Below are 13,539 nucleotides of genomic sequence, written 5' to 3' on the forward strand. Positions count from 1 at the left end.
AACATGGGGTCTGATTAATGGTAACATAAGTCCTAGATATAACAACATGGGGTCTGATTAACTGTAATGTAAGTACCAGATATAACAACATGGAGTCTGATTAATTGTAATGTAAGTACCAGATATAACAACATGGAGTCTGATTAATTGTAATGTAAGTACCAGATATAACAACATGGGGTCTGATTAATTGTAATGTAAGTACCAGATATAACAACATGGAGTCTGATTAATTGTAATGTAAGTACCAGATATAACAACATGGAGTCTGATTATTTGTAATGTAAGTACCAGATATAACAGCATGGAGTCTGATTAATTGTAACATAAGTCCCAGATATAACAACATGGAATCTGATTAATTGTAACATTATTTTAATGAAAGGTCCATGTTTTCTACAACCCCAATTCTAAGTTACAAACTTATTTTTTCTAACTAATTGTACACAAAATGAAAAGACTGCTCTCTTTATCCTTCATTATAATGTACTTTTATTAAATTTATGATTGATAGTAACCAAAATATATTTAGTGAAAAAATGTCTTATTTCTAACCACATGTGCAATTTGATCTCAGATTTTAAAGGTTTAAAAGCTGACAAATATTCTTTATTCTTTTCTGAAAAATGACAGCAATGCATGTATCAATGTGTTTGAAGTCTAATAATAATTATATTATCGCTATTACACTTGTGGACCGTTATTGTTGAAACACCCATACAAATCTCTAATAATGTGCATTTTATTGTTGAAACACCCATACAAATCTCGAATAATGTGCATTTTATTGTTGAAACACCCATACAAATCTCTAAGAATGTGCATTTTATTGTTGAAACACCCATACAAATCTCTAAGAATGTGCATTTTATTGTTGAAACACCCATACACATCTCTAATAATGTACATTTTATTGTTGAAACACCCATACACATCTCTAATAATGTGCATTTTATTGTTGTAACACCCATACACATCTCTAATAATGTGCATTTTATTATTACAACACTCGTATGAAAGTAGCACAGTGGTTTGCAAAGACTACTTATAAAGATGCAAACTTTGTAAATTTTACAAATCCACCTTTCAATGGATATTGATAAAAATCTAATGCACTCTTGAGTCTTTTGCTAAAAAATGAGTTTTCTGTGTCAATAATGAAATAGTGAGGCAGTGTGGTTTGTGAAACATCTACCATAAGCAAGCCTCTCGTGCTTCCGACAGTAATGAACTTCATGTTGTTTCTTTGATGTTTGCTGTTAAAAATCCTCATTTACGATACAAAAGAAAACGTGATATTTTTGGCATGGTAGACGAAGTTTCTGAGCCCTATGTATGGTAGTCACAGATGATAGTTATATTTCTACTATTAACACCACTACTACTACTACTATTACTACTACTACTAACTAGATAAACAAACCCTTTATTCACGAAACTCCTCAAAATTAATGTCTAAACTTAAAATATCTACTTCATAGTCTTATTTTTGTTACATTGTTATTACATTTATTTCATTATCATGTGGCTTTTAATTTGTTAATTTGTTTTAGAATACATATACATATTTTGCATACATTTGATTTTAAATGTATTTCTGCTTTGAAATCTATTGTATTTCAATGAGTTTTTATTATCTGCTATCAAAATTTGAATTTTGAATGTGCACTCGTGTTGATGAATTTCCTAGCTAAGAGACCGACTCCATTTTCAACAACCTTGTTTGTAAATTTTAATCTTGACCAAAAGAATTTGATAAGTTAACTTCAAGTCCGACTTGAACTTCATCGAGTCCAATTGCTTGGTTTCAGATGAGTTACAGCTCAGACTAAAGTTCTATCGCTGAAATCCAAGTTGTTTTTTGATTGTGGATTACAGTGTATTAGTTTAAAAAGATGTAATTTTTATTTTACAAATTACTTTCCCTTGCTGTTACTGAAAACAACCGGGAATATCAATGAAAAATAATAGTTATTTTAAATTTTCATTTCAAGTTATATTGTGCAATTTGTGAAAAGCATCTAAATGTCAGGACAGCGGTCTTTATCTTGAAAAGCTTAGCTCTTAAGGTGTCATTACCAAACAAATCACACGTTTTCCTGGAGCAAAACTGGCTTCAGATTATATATCAATTGACTGACAGCTGTCTTTTGATTAACAGAGTATGGGGATTGGTCGATTCAGGCTAAGGTGAAGCTACATATGTTAAGTTCTAGTATTTACATTGTTGTGTATTAAGTGTATATAAAACAGGACGTAATTTCCACTGCAAACTTACATTAGCTCATCCATGTTGCATGGCTTGGAATACAATACCTAAATTTGCACCACATACAAGTTACATTGGATGCTTCGTGGAAAATAGCCGAATAAATAAACAAAATGCGTCGCTAGTCCAATTCTGACAAACCAGGGAACCGCTGTGGGACATGTCTTCGTGTGCTGGAATCGAGACAAAACGGCGCTAATTCGAGTCGTGCCTCGACTAGACCTGTCGTCCGTCTTGGCGTCCCTTGTAAAGATTCTTCACTTAAGTTGTTGCATCAACTTTTCAAATAGTTCAGTAACATTGACCTTGATTGGAAAGCTAGAAAATATCGATTGGGATAGTACTAGACCATAGAGTAATGATCTTGAGTTAATAAAAATGTATGGGCTGCAATGGTACGCAATTGACTGTGTACAGAGAACGAGGGCTGAATTAAATCATAGGGTTCAAAGGTCTCATTTTGCCAATCGTTTGTACAGTAATCCATGAATAATTTATTACTCCTACAAATTCAGTGACTAAGTGTATCAATTATACGAGGAAACAACATTCAAGAACTTTGTTAGCACAAAAAATGTAGTAAAAAAGTAAACGCAATTATTTTGTACGAGTTATCCGATTCTAACAAGTTATTTGCAATCGGCGTAATTTTGTAAAAAATGAGAAATTTAAAAAAGGTCCAGATGAAAAATCTCGGAATAAATTGGTAATGGTTGCATGAAAATATCAAACACTGACTAATTTTGTCCAACACATTATTCCAGCAGTCATGTAAGATTACTTTCCCTTTTTATTGCGTACATACTTGTTAATTCTTGCCAGCAAGGATTCTGGCTAAGCATTCTTCTCCGACAATTGCACTACATAAATAGGTATTATTTATCTTACGAATCTACTTCCTCCCATCTGACCTCGTCATCTCAGTAATGCATTCTAAAATTAAACATATGCTCACTGACATAAAAGTTCGTTTGTTATAAAATCTTAAAAAATTAAAGTAACGGTAAAACAAAGTTGGTCAAACTTTCACTCAGCTAAAGCATCACACACACACATGCACACACACATCACAAATATACGATTTCGAAATATCTTACCCCCTCCCCATCTTTCACAGAAAGGCTGAATATCATTGGACTGCAAAATAACACTGTAAACAAACATTTAGAATTTCTTTCACTGACAGTTGTGACTAATACAACGAATAATCCGGTGTCAACACAACCGGAAATAACCGACTTAATGGAATGTTTTACATTACTAACACATTTTTTGCACTGTTTACACCAGCTTGAATTTCTCCACTGGCATCCGGCATTCAACGATACGTGCCTGGCCTTGTGTACGGAGCATGATTGGAGACCACGGGACCAAGCTAGAATGTGGTAATGAAGAAAAACAGGGGACTCGGTCGTCTCGTTTAACATTTCTTAGTACCACATACGAATAACTTTTATACGGTAACGAAAACTGGATGAATTTAAACATTTGAGTAATGTGATACATGATGTATGTAAATGCAGTACTATTTCTGACCCACATTTCACAGGGTAAAGTTAGCTGGATAGAGGAGCAAAGGTAGGTAGTTTGGATTTAAACAGGCATTTTCAACCATCATGCAGTAAAAATGTCGAATAACTATCAATTTTCTACTGTTCTGTTTAATGCGAGGAAACTGGAAAACGATTAAAGAGAGGTAGACTAACATATATTACTATTTACAACATTCACTGCCCGCTGACGGTGACTCGAACGATATACCCCATCCCACCGTTACAAAATAATAATCTAAAACATAATGAACCTCATTTGTCATTGACATCAGCACTGTATTATTTCAATTTAGCTCGTCAATAAAGCTGTTAAAAAATGTGTATCTGATGATATTCTGATTGTTTTCATTTGTAAACCTATAAAAATAATATTTAAGTTTTAAGACTCCAGGAAATTCCAGAAATTGAAGACAAAAGTGAAAGCAGTTATTGCTACCGGTTTAAGTAATTAAGACACTATTAAAAATATCAGGTACATCCTGAGCAATACATTTTGTAAAAGTAATACAGTACTAAATAATTAAGACACTACTATACATATCAGATACATCCTGAGCAATACATTTTGTAAAAGTAATACAGTACTAAGTAATTAAGACACAATTAAACATATCATGTACATCCTGAGCAATACATTTGCAAAAGTAATACATTACTAAGTAATTAAGACACTATTAAACATATCAGGTACATCCTGAGCAATACATTTGCAAAAGTAATACATTACTAAGTAATTAAGACACTATTAAACATATCAGGTACACCCTGAGCAATACATTTGTGAAAGTAATACAGTACAAAGTAATTAAGACACTATTAAACATATCAGGTACATCCTGAGCAATACATTTGTGAAAGTAATACAGCACAAAGTAATTAAGACACTATTAAACATATCAGGTACATCCTGAGCAATGTATTTGTAAAAGTAATACAGTACTAAGTTTGCCTTGTTTTATAAATTTTTTACAGCACTTATCAGCATGGTCTTTACAGTTGTTTTAGTATAAGGGCTGCGCATGTTATGCGGGTGTGCGTGCGAGTAGGCGGGGGTATGATATTATGCTTAAATTTTAAATTCAAAGAATTTCACTTTCTGCTAAGATTATTTTGATGCACAATAATTTGTCCAAGTGGTTTTGCTGTATATGATTGGAGAAATGTAGTAAAAGTGGTTTCATAATTGCTGTGCTAATGTCTCTTTTGCAGTGTTGATATGCTAATATCTCTTTCAGTGTTGCGATGATACTGTGTAGTTTGCACTTTGTTCCAGATGGCGTCCAGTATTGAGGCAAATGTATTAGTTAGAGCTCCGCTTTCTCGGGGTGGTAACCTTGTAGATGGGATCATACAAGATGCCCACACCAGGGAAAGAAAACCGTTACCTCCGGACAAATTATACCACGTCTTCTTCGCCTACACAGATGAACACAAGCTTTGGGTTAAAGAAATTGTTCGCAAATTGGAGTTGGAACATGGATACATTTGCTGTGACCATGAGAGAGATTTTCTGGCGGGAAGTGAGATAATGAAGAATATAAAGCACGGTATCACCAAATCTTCTAAAGTGGTTGTTGTATTATCAGAGGAAGCTCTCGAAAGTGGTTATATTCGTCAGGAGATCAAAATTGCCCATAAGTTCGGCATAGACAATAATATAAACGTGCTAATTCCACTTTTGCTGGCAGAATGTGATATACCAGATGAACTGATGCTTTTGACTTACATTGATGCGAGAGAAGGAATAGATGAGAAAATTTGGTGGCCAAAACTACTTGCAGCGGTTGAAGCAAATGGTATGTCTTGATATTGTATTTGCTCTTCCCCTCTTTATTTCCGCCTCCTGCTCATCGCTACCAACACCACAATTACCGCAAGCATAGGAACAAAAATAACAGGCATAACATACACTGCTTAGGATACGACTACTACTACTACTCCTACTGGTACTAATGCTTATTTCCTCCACACTATTTCGAGTTTTGCCAGTGGTGGACCTAACTTTGACGGTTACAAGTACCGACACAAAAAGCGCAAATTCAACCCCAATGCAAACTAAAAGCACTGACTTTGAACTATCGTTCCCGTCGTGATATCAACTTTGGCGTTTATAAAAGAAACTTTTAAATATACGAACTTTAGAAATTTTCCATGAAAACGTCGTAATTGTTCGCATCGGACTTTCCAGACATGAATTTTATTATTTCTATGATCTTCGTGCAAAATCACTCTGTGGCCAATCATAAATGTTTTGTTTCATGCAGGTTTATGATTCTCTGTTCGAAACACAAGTCTGATGATGTCACAAGTTTGATTGATTGACTTTTAATGATAAATAAACTCATGTGACAATTGGAGAAGAGTGTTTTCTCAAAAACGTACTACATCGGCCTAGCTAGCCTGGTCGTGGCAGACTTCGAACCTACACTCCTCTCCCTAACCACTGACCCACTGATAGACCGATATAGCTCATTGTAGCTGAAAGGAAGATACCATGTCCGAAATATTGCCATCGACAGTCGAGGATCAAGTCTACATATTATTAGTCCAGAATCTTCTAAGACTCGAGTTAACTCCCTTTTACCACGTTTCTAGCCGATATGAGGTGGCCCGGTAATACACGACTATACTTGTGCGGATTAACATATATAGGTGTCTATGTCAATCATACATTAGGCCGCCATTTAGTGTTCTTCATATTTACCCGTGTCTATGGTAGTTAACATAAGACCGCAATTTTCAGATCCCAATGCGTCTAACGGGAGTTTAAGATGCAGATGGGATTCTGGCGTCTAATGGGAATTTAACATGAAATGGCACTATAGCCTCAAATGGAAATTTAAGAATGCGGCTATATTTTTTTCTAAAAAAGCGCTTTGATCTCCATCATTACATTTAACGAGTAATGTAACGTTCATAGGGTCAATATATTTATCTTTGTGAGTTTCGTTGATCTTTAACGGATAACTGACATTTAAGTTATAGCTTTTACGGTATCGGGACCCTCTAGTCTATAACTGGGGCCCCGAGTGGCCGAGTGGTCTAAAGCGCTCTCCGTTACGGATCACTGCCATCTCACCTCTGTCTGCGTTGGTTCGAGTCTCGGATTCGGCTAATGTAGGTATGTGAGAAAGCTTGCCAGTAGCTTCTCGTGGGTCGGTGGTTCTTTCCGGGGTTTTCCTGGGTTCTTCCTCCACCATTAATACTGGCTGCCATGTATATCCTATCGTGTGCTGAGAAATGGCGTTAAACTCTGCAACAACAACAACAACAACCAGTCTATAATGGATCTGTGATATGGTTTCTTTCTTTCACATCTAACGGGAAATGTAATATTAAAACGATATCTACTATCTAACGCCTAGTACTTTACTATTTACTATATTCTATCCATTACCCAATAATATAATGACAACACATGGTAGGGCGTAAGGAAAGGGTTATGCATAACACAATTTAAGTCAATTGTAAATAAATATAATTTCCGTATCCCATACAACACCTCTTTTATCCACTTATCAGCAAACTAAAACCCGTATCTCACCCATTTGTTTGAACAAATCTACCATCTCCTTACCAGCCTCATAATCCTTAGAATCCTAGCACACAAAGATTGAAAAAGAGCTTTTATTTTTATTTTCAACAATCCCAAACACAAGCATATGTGCGACATGTATATTAATTCGGTATGAAACTCGGGGGGATTGGGGGTAGAATTGTATATATCCAAACAGTTTATTGTATGTTTAGTTTGGTGATAAATATAAAAAATTTGCAAACCTTGTAGCGGTCTTTATCGTACAATTAATCAATGTTACCTAGCTAATGAGACGAGAGTAAAAGTTGTTGCATTGATAAATATAAAGCAGAATTTGGCGTGATGAAGTTTCATTTAAGGATGCAACGTGTTCTGTTCAAGTGTGAAACCGGATAGTCACTCTCAGATCGTGTTTCATGGCTCATTCAATTTTAAATATATTTGTGTTGCCAACTTTACGATTAACTGAGAGTGAGAGAACGTAAATGTTTCTGTTCGCGTTAGAAAAATGCAGTTCCATGGCTGCTGGTTTCGTAACAAATTAAAAAAAAAACAAGAAAAAAAAGATAAAGACAAACATATCGCGCTGTAATCATTGGGGAAGTAAACGCACACATAGTGGGTTTCTGAAAGAGGACTGTCGTCTGTGTTGAAAGGTGCAAAACTGGGAAATAGGTGATCAGCTGAGAGGCGGTGAGAAATTGGATGGTGCTAGACCTGTAAACGGCTGTTGCTTTTGTCAAATGCATTGCCAGATAAATAGTTGAACTTGGTTGGAATTATTTGGACGAATTGGCGAGCATTAAAGACGTTATCATGTGATACACATTAAATTGGGGATCGGTTGATGCTTGTTTACTCACTAAGGTTTTACATTTGTTTGGAGAAAACGAAATAGCCTACTTCCCACTAGACAGACACAATGCATATTTTCTGACACATTTGAATACAGTCCTTTTACTCTATGGAAGTTTCGCATAGTGCTGGTCCATTCTTTGTAATACGGCTGAAACTTGAAGAACCAACGACTAAATTAAATTTTGTTAAATCTTCTTTAGCTTTGACCTTACTCTTTGGATAAAGCAAGCTGTTGTTTCGGATGTGTGTGAAGAAATGCGTCGCACATATGCTTTCTTGTCTTCGTTTTGGTACATGTACATTTTAGTCTCTTCGTGGATGTTCCTCACTCCACGTTCTTCAATGTCTTTGAGGCGAGGGTGATGGCATCTAGCGTGATTAATGTTCATGCAACTATCGGTGACAATGTAAAAGTAAGGATTCGATCTCCTAAAAGTTTTATGATAGACTGCAATTTTAAAATTGTGTTGGCTGTATGAACAGTAACGATATTGACAAACTTGTCGGATGTAGCCAACTCTGTGACTTTGCAATTCAACGAGATCAAATATTGATACATGAGTTCCAGGTGTTTAGTGACGTTCTCCATATTTCTCAATGAGTTGCAAGTTGGATGTTGAGCTAGGTTTCATATCAATACTTCGGTATTACTTTATGATAAAGTATCATCTTCCTTCGTTCGGTTCGATGTATTCCAAAGTGATGATTTCTAAAGACCATTACTGTTCCTGGAATTCATCTTTGGGTTTTGGAGTATGACATTAAGAATGATAGCCTCTAGCTTCTTGCATCAGTTTTAGAAATTCGTTGACATAGCCGGAAAAAAACACCATTCTACTCCCTCAGTAATATTGTTGGTAATGTTCTGTTGTATGAAGTTGGTATGAAGGTGCCAAATTTCGTACGCTTTAATCAAATGGTATCCACGATCGAGAGCATGACATTCGAATCTCACGCACTTTCCTGTCAAAGTTCGTACATGTACGAAATAAAGGAAACATCAGTTTTCCCTGACAAAAATAAGGTAAGAGTGCATGGTACAGATTCATCGTTGGCCAAACTTTACATATGATAAAACCTTTGTGCTGTTGAATGTATTCTTTGTCGATGTGTTGTGTCAACATTTCAATGAAACCGGTAGGGGCTCGAACATACTTACCCCCTCTCAAGTATACAATGTAATACGTGTCGTAGGATGAAATGATTTTACTGATGATAAATGTGAATGTATTTTCCTTCTGGAAAATTCGGTTTTCGAAGCAGATCTCCACCAGTGATTTGAGGTACAATTTCAACATATCACGAGAAGACAGCATGTCTTGAAGGTTATCTTTTTCTTGCGTTTCAGGAACTCTGCACAGGGTCTCTTTTGAAATGGCTGCTTCTTCCAAAATAATCGCTCTTAGTTTTTGACTCTGTACAATTTTCTAATACACTTCTAGAATCGTTTGCGTTTCAGTTTCTCGTTCTTTTCTGCATTTGTACCAGCCACCACGACGGCATGTGTTACTCATCTGGTATTGATAGTTATTAATTTGGACGATACTTCGTTCCGAAGTCCAAAGTTGTCCCACCTATAAAACTTTACGTCATCCGCTGGGAGATGAAGCGTGTTTCTTGTGAGGACCTGCCTTTCCACCAGTCTTGTAAAACTCATCATTACAATGTTGAACGTGTTGAAGTTTATCCATGATTTTGGAAAAAGTTAATTTTGCAGGTGCGCTAAATTCGATCCTCACATAATATGCGAAACTGTAGCGAATAATCGCTAATATGAAGCGATATTGATCTTTAGATTTGCTCTATTGTTTCAATCCCTTAATATCGACCCCTTAAGTCTGTACTTAAACTAATTGCTTTCTTTGCAGAAACATAAGAAATGAGCTTAATGAGTTTGACATTGTACGCGAATGTAGTCGTTTTGAACTTGTTGAAACTCGCTCTGTGTCTGTTTTGAATGTGAAAGTAGTCTTCAGGGGCTGCCGGACGAATTTATTTGTTAGCAGATCTTAATTCGTTCTTTCCTTGTAAGGTAGCTGGTTATGGGTCAGGATCACTCATATCGTCTTCAAAATCGCTTGTGTAAATTTCTACAATACGTTTCACACAGTATTGGGCGATAGCGAACGCTGGCGATGCAATTGCTTCTGGTTTGTTCTTGGAAAGGTGTGATCGTTTGAGCACAGATCCAAGCGTGATTTGACCCCGGTAACTCTCTCTATCTCTCCCTATACACAGACCAATTACTCTGCCTATGCCTTAGTCAAATGATTACGTGAAAACAACAACGAACACATAATGTAAAACTTTTTGCGTGTTTCTACTGTAGCTTTTGCCATTTTCAAACTCAGACATAAAAGTTTGATTTCGGTCATTTTTTGACATTCTTTGGGTTGGCAAAATCTTTTATCCAAAGTTTCATGCATCATGAAATAAACTTACGATTTCAAACATGTATAGCAAAGTCTGCAACCTTACAGGAATTTGTAACCTTAGCACTCTAAATTCTGTCGTAATTTGAGTAAATTAATGGCTCGTATATGTGTTTCCTTACATGATGGAATGGCATAGCGGTATAGAAAAATTCATACCATTCTGTTTAAGTCAGAAACAAACTGACAACAAAGTTTTATTTTGTCAAATTCGTTTGTCTGTTTGTCGTTTTGTGTATACTATTACAATATAATGTAGTATAAAAGGTCTGCCATTATTAAGACTCCATTTTCATTCTTCAGAACAAGGATCGACACCTCTACTTATACAACTAGGGTGGATCGGAAATAGAGTAGCTTGCACAAACAGTAGTATACAGCCCAGTTCAAAGGACTGTGATCGGGTAAGTTCCAAATATATGGTAGTGAATAGCAAAGTTCATGGAATCGATGCTCAGTTGTAAATAGGTTTTGGCTTGGTGGTTTACGGTGGAGCAACAGATGAAGGTTACTTTGTGCTTCCTTAATGAAAAGTCGTGTATCTACCTGCATCATGCCGCAGGATCCTACTCGTTATTATATCGATCTCATCATCTGCCATCCATTCCTTGACCTTTCTTGGAAAATAGTTCATACTTCTGACGTTCTGCTTTCTTTCTAATAAACTTCTTAGGTGATAATATGTCAGAAGTATTAATACCAAATCTCACAGGTTAGGTGGAAATAGAATTTGAAGAAGCAGATTGGGAAATATTATAGTCTCTCTGCGAATCAAATATGATCTTATTAGCACAATGCATTTATTGGAGACAAGACCAATCAGTTTGGCGATTTCTAAACGTGTTAATAAACCGTGATTTGACAATACTTGCAAATAAGCTACCAGGGAGCGCAAAATTTTTTTAAGACTTCCAGTGAGAATCTAACAGCTGAATATCTTAACAAATACCGTATATGCGGAGCTAATGCTCGTCCTACCATCGTGAAGAGGAGGTGATGAAGATCTCGCGCTTCTTTCAAATCAGTATTTAAGATAATGCAGAAAATCAACATAAAAAATAAAGACATCAGTGTCATACTCTTGTTGAAAACTGTTCAAGACCGCACCATACATTTCCAATAAATTTGCAATACCATTATCCAAACAACCTTGTAATAGAACAATTGTGAAATCTTACGCGTTATAAAAATACAAAAGAAAGGGTTCATTTAAGCTTCACTCTCAAAGAATTTCAATATTCACTTGATCAAAGCCACGTTATTTCAGCAGGACCAGATGATAGTCATTGGTATCACGTTTTTTAGCTGCGTCATCCAGTCGTTTCTGCTCAAAGTCTTCCGCACCAGCGTTGACTTGACTGCACCAAGCGGATCCGTTAGCAGTAACACTCTCCAAGCTGTCAGGATCAATGCCTAGGTTCTTCAGCGAAGCCTTGAGGGTGTCCTTGTACCTCTTTTTTGACCACCGTGTGATCTTTTGCCTTGTTGTAGCTCTCCATAAAAGACCTTCTTGGGTAGGCATTCTACCGGCATGCGGACAACATGGCCAGCCCATCGGAGTTGAGCCTTGCACAGCATGGTGTGGATGCTTGTCGTGCCGGTCTAAGTGACCACCTCTGTGTTTGGTACCTTGTCTTGCCATCTGATTTGCATCCAAGTTGTTTTATTACGGTTGGGCAGACGGAAGATGGTGTTTGTGATCAGTAGATCATATGTTGCGCACATTCTCATGAGCAGATGTCCATTACTGTTGCAGTTGCCAATTCCATGTCTATCAATAACTCCCTTCCACGAGATGTGGTCCGCGTCAACTCTGGTGGTAAAATCACAAAGAATGATCAGCTCGTCTGACTTTGGTTCTGAAGCAATCAGAGTTTCCAGATTCTGGTAGAACTTGTTGTTGGCTTCCTCCGAGTAAGTCATGGTTGGTGTATAAGCACTAATGAGTGTGGCTTGCTTTTTTCCATGTAAGAGTAGCTTCAGCATTATAAGCCGGTCATTAATTCCCTTTGGCAAGATGGAGAGCTTATTCACCAAACTCGACTTGACAGCGAATCCAACTCCAGACTCACGACGTTCATCGGTGTCACGTCCACTCGAGAATAATGTGTAACCAGCTCCATCTTCAGTCAGTTGGCCCTCGTCGGCAAAGCGAGTTTCACTTAGGGCTGCTATCTCTATCTTGTAGCGAGCAAGTTCTCTTGCAATCAGGGCAGTTCTTCTCTCTTGTTTTTCAGCCTCTGCACGATCCAATAGAGTGCGTATGTTCCACGCACCAAGAGTAAGTGGAACCTTTTGACCAGCTCGTGGTTCCTCCACCCAGTCCACCGGTTCCAGTCTTCACATGCAATGGATGACGATCCCTGACTCACCGGGGGCTTGAGATCGGTCGGTTACCCTCAACTTGGTTTGGCCGATCAGTCGAAGCTGTTGTCCGTGGTGTGGCCACTGCGCATGTTACAGCATCTTGGAGCCACAGGTGTTAGCTGAGTGCCAAGTGGAAATCAAAGGTGAACTAGCTACCCAAGGGATTACGACTGCTATCCCCACCAGAGGTACTACCCCTCCAATGAGCACTCCTTACACCACTACAACTCTTATGTAACGCACCAATCACAGCTAGTTTTATTGTTTATTTCTGAATACAATGTTCACTACACCTTATGCTCCCATATCTAGGGATGTACAATTGGTACCGCTATACCCACTATCAGCATCTGAAACACGAACTTGATACAGCCCTCATTTCGCTCGTAAAAATATTTCGGTAACGTTTAGGAAACGCTCGGCTACTCGCTATTGCGTAAAATGTACTTGATACAGCCGTGGTGATACTAGTCTCTAAACCCGGTAAGGACCATACGGAGCATTGAAACCATGGTCAAACTT

At 37.2% G+C, this 13,539-nt stretch overlaps 1 protein-coding gene across 4 annotated transcripts in view; it reads left to right on the plus strand.

Moving 5' to 3' along the window:
* Positions 1-3,388: 3,388 nt before the first annotated feature.
* Positions 3,389-13,539, plus strand: part of LOC149784030 (uncharacterized) — a 31,217-nt gene continuing 21,066 nt past the window's right edge. For 2 of the 4 annotated variants that reach the window (XR_016413723.1, XM_089932124.1), the window contains exons 1-3: positions 3,391-3,847; positions 5,096-5,618; positions 10,954-11,054. Coding sequence is in view for 2 of the 4 variants with exons in the window: in XM_089932124.1 (XP_089788250.1) it covers positions 5,096-5,618; positions 10,954-11,054 (624 nt within the window). In the remaining 2 variants the exon portion in view is untranslated. Of the gene's footprint in view, positions 3,848-5,057; positions 5,619-10,953; positions 11,055-13,539 lie in introns of all 4 variants that reach the window. The other 2 variants (XR_016413724.1, XM_089932125.1) reach the window with 2 other exon arrangements.

The sequence above is a fragment of the Sinohyriopsis cumingii genome, chromosome 14, assembly GCF_028554795.1.
Source record: "Sinohyriopsis cumingii isolate HCF-2022 chromosome 14, ASM2855479v2, whole genome shotgun sequence".
NCBI classification, from domain to species: domain Eukaryota; kingdom Metazoa; phylum Mollusca; class Bivalvia; order Unionida; family Unionidae; genus Sinohyriopsis; species Sinohyriopsis cumingii.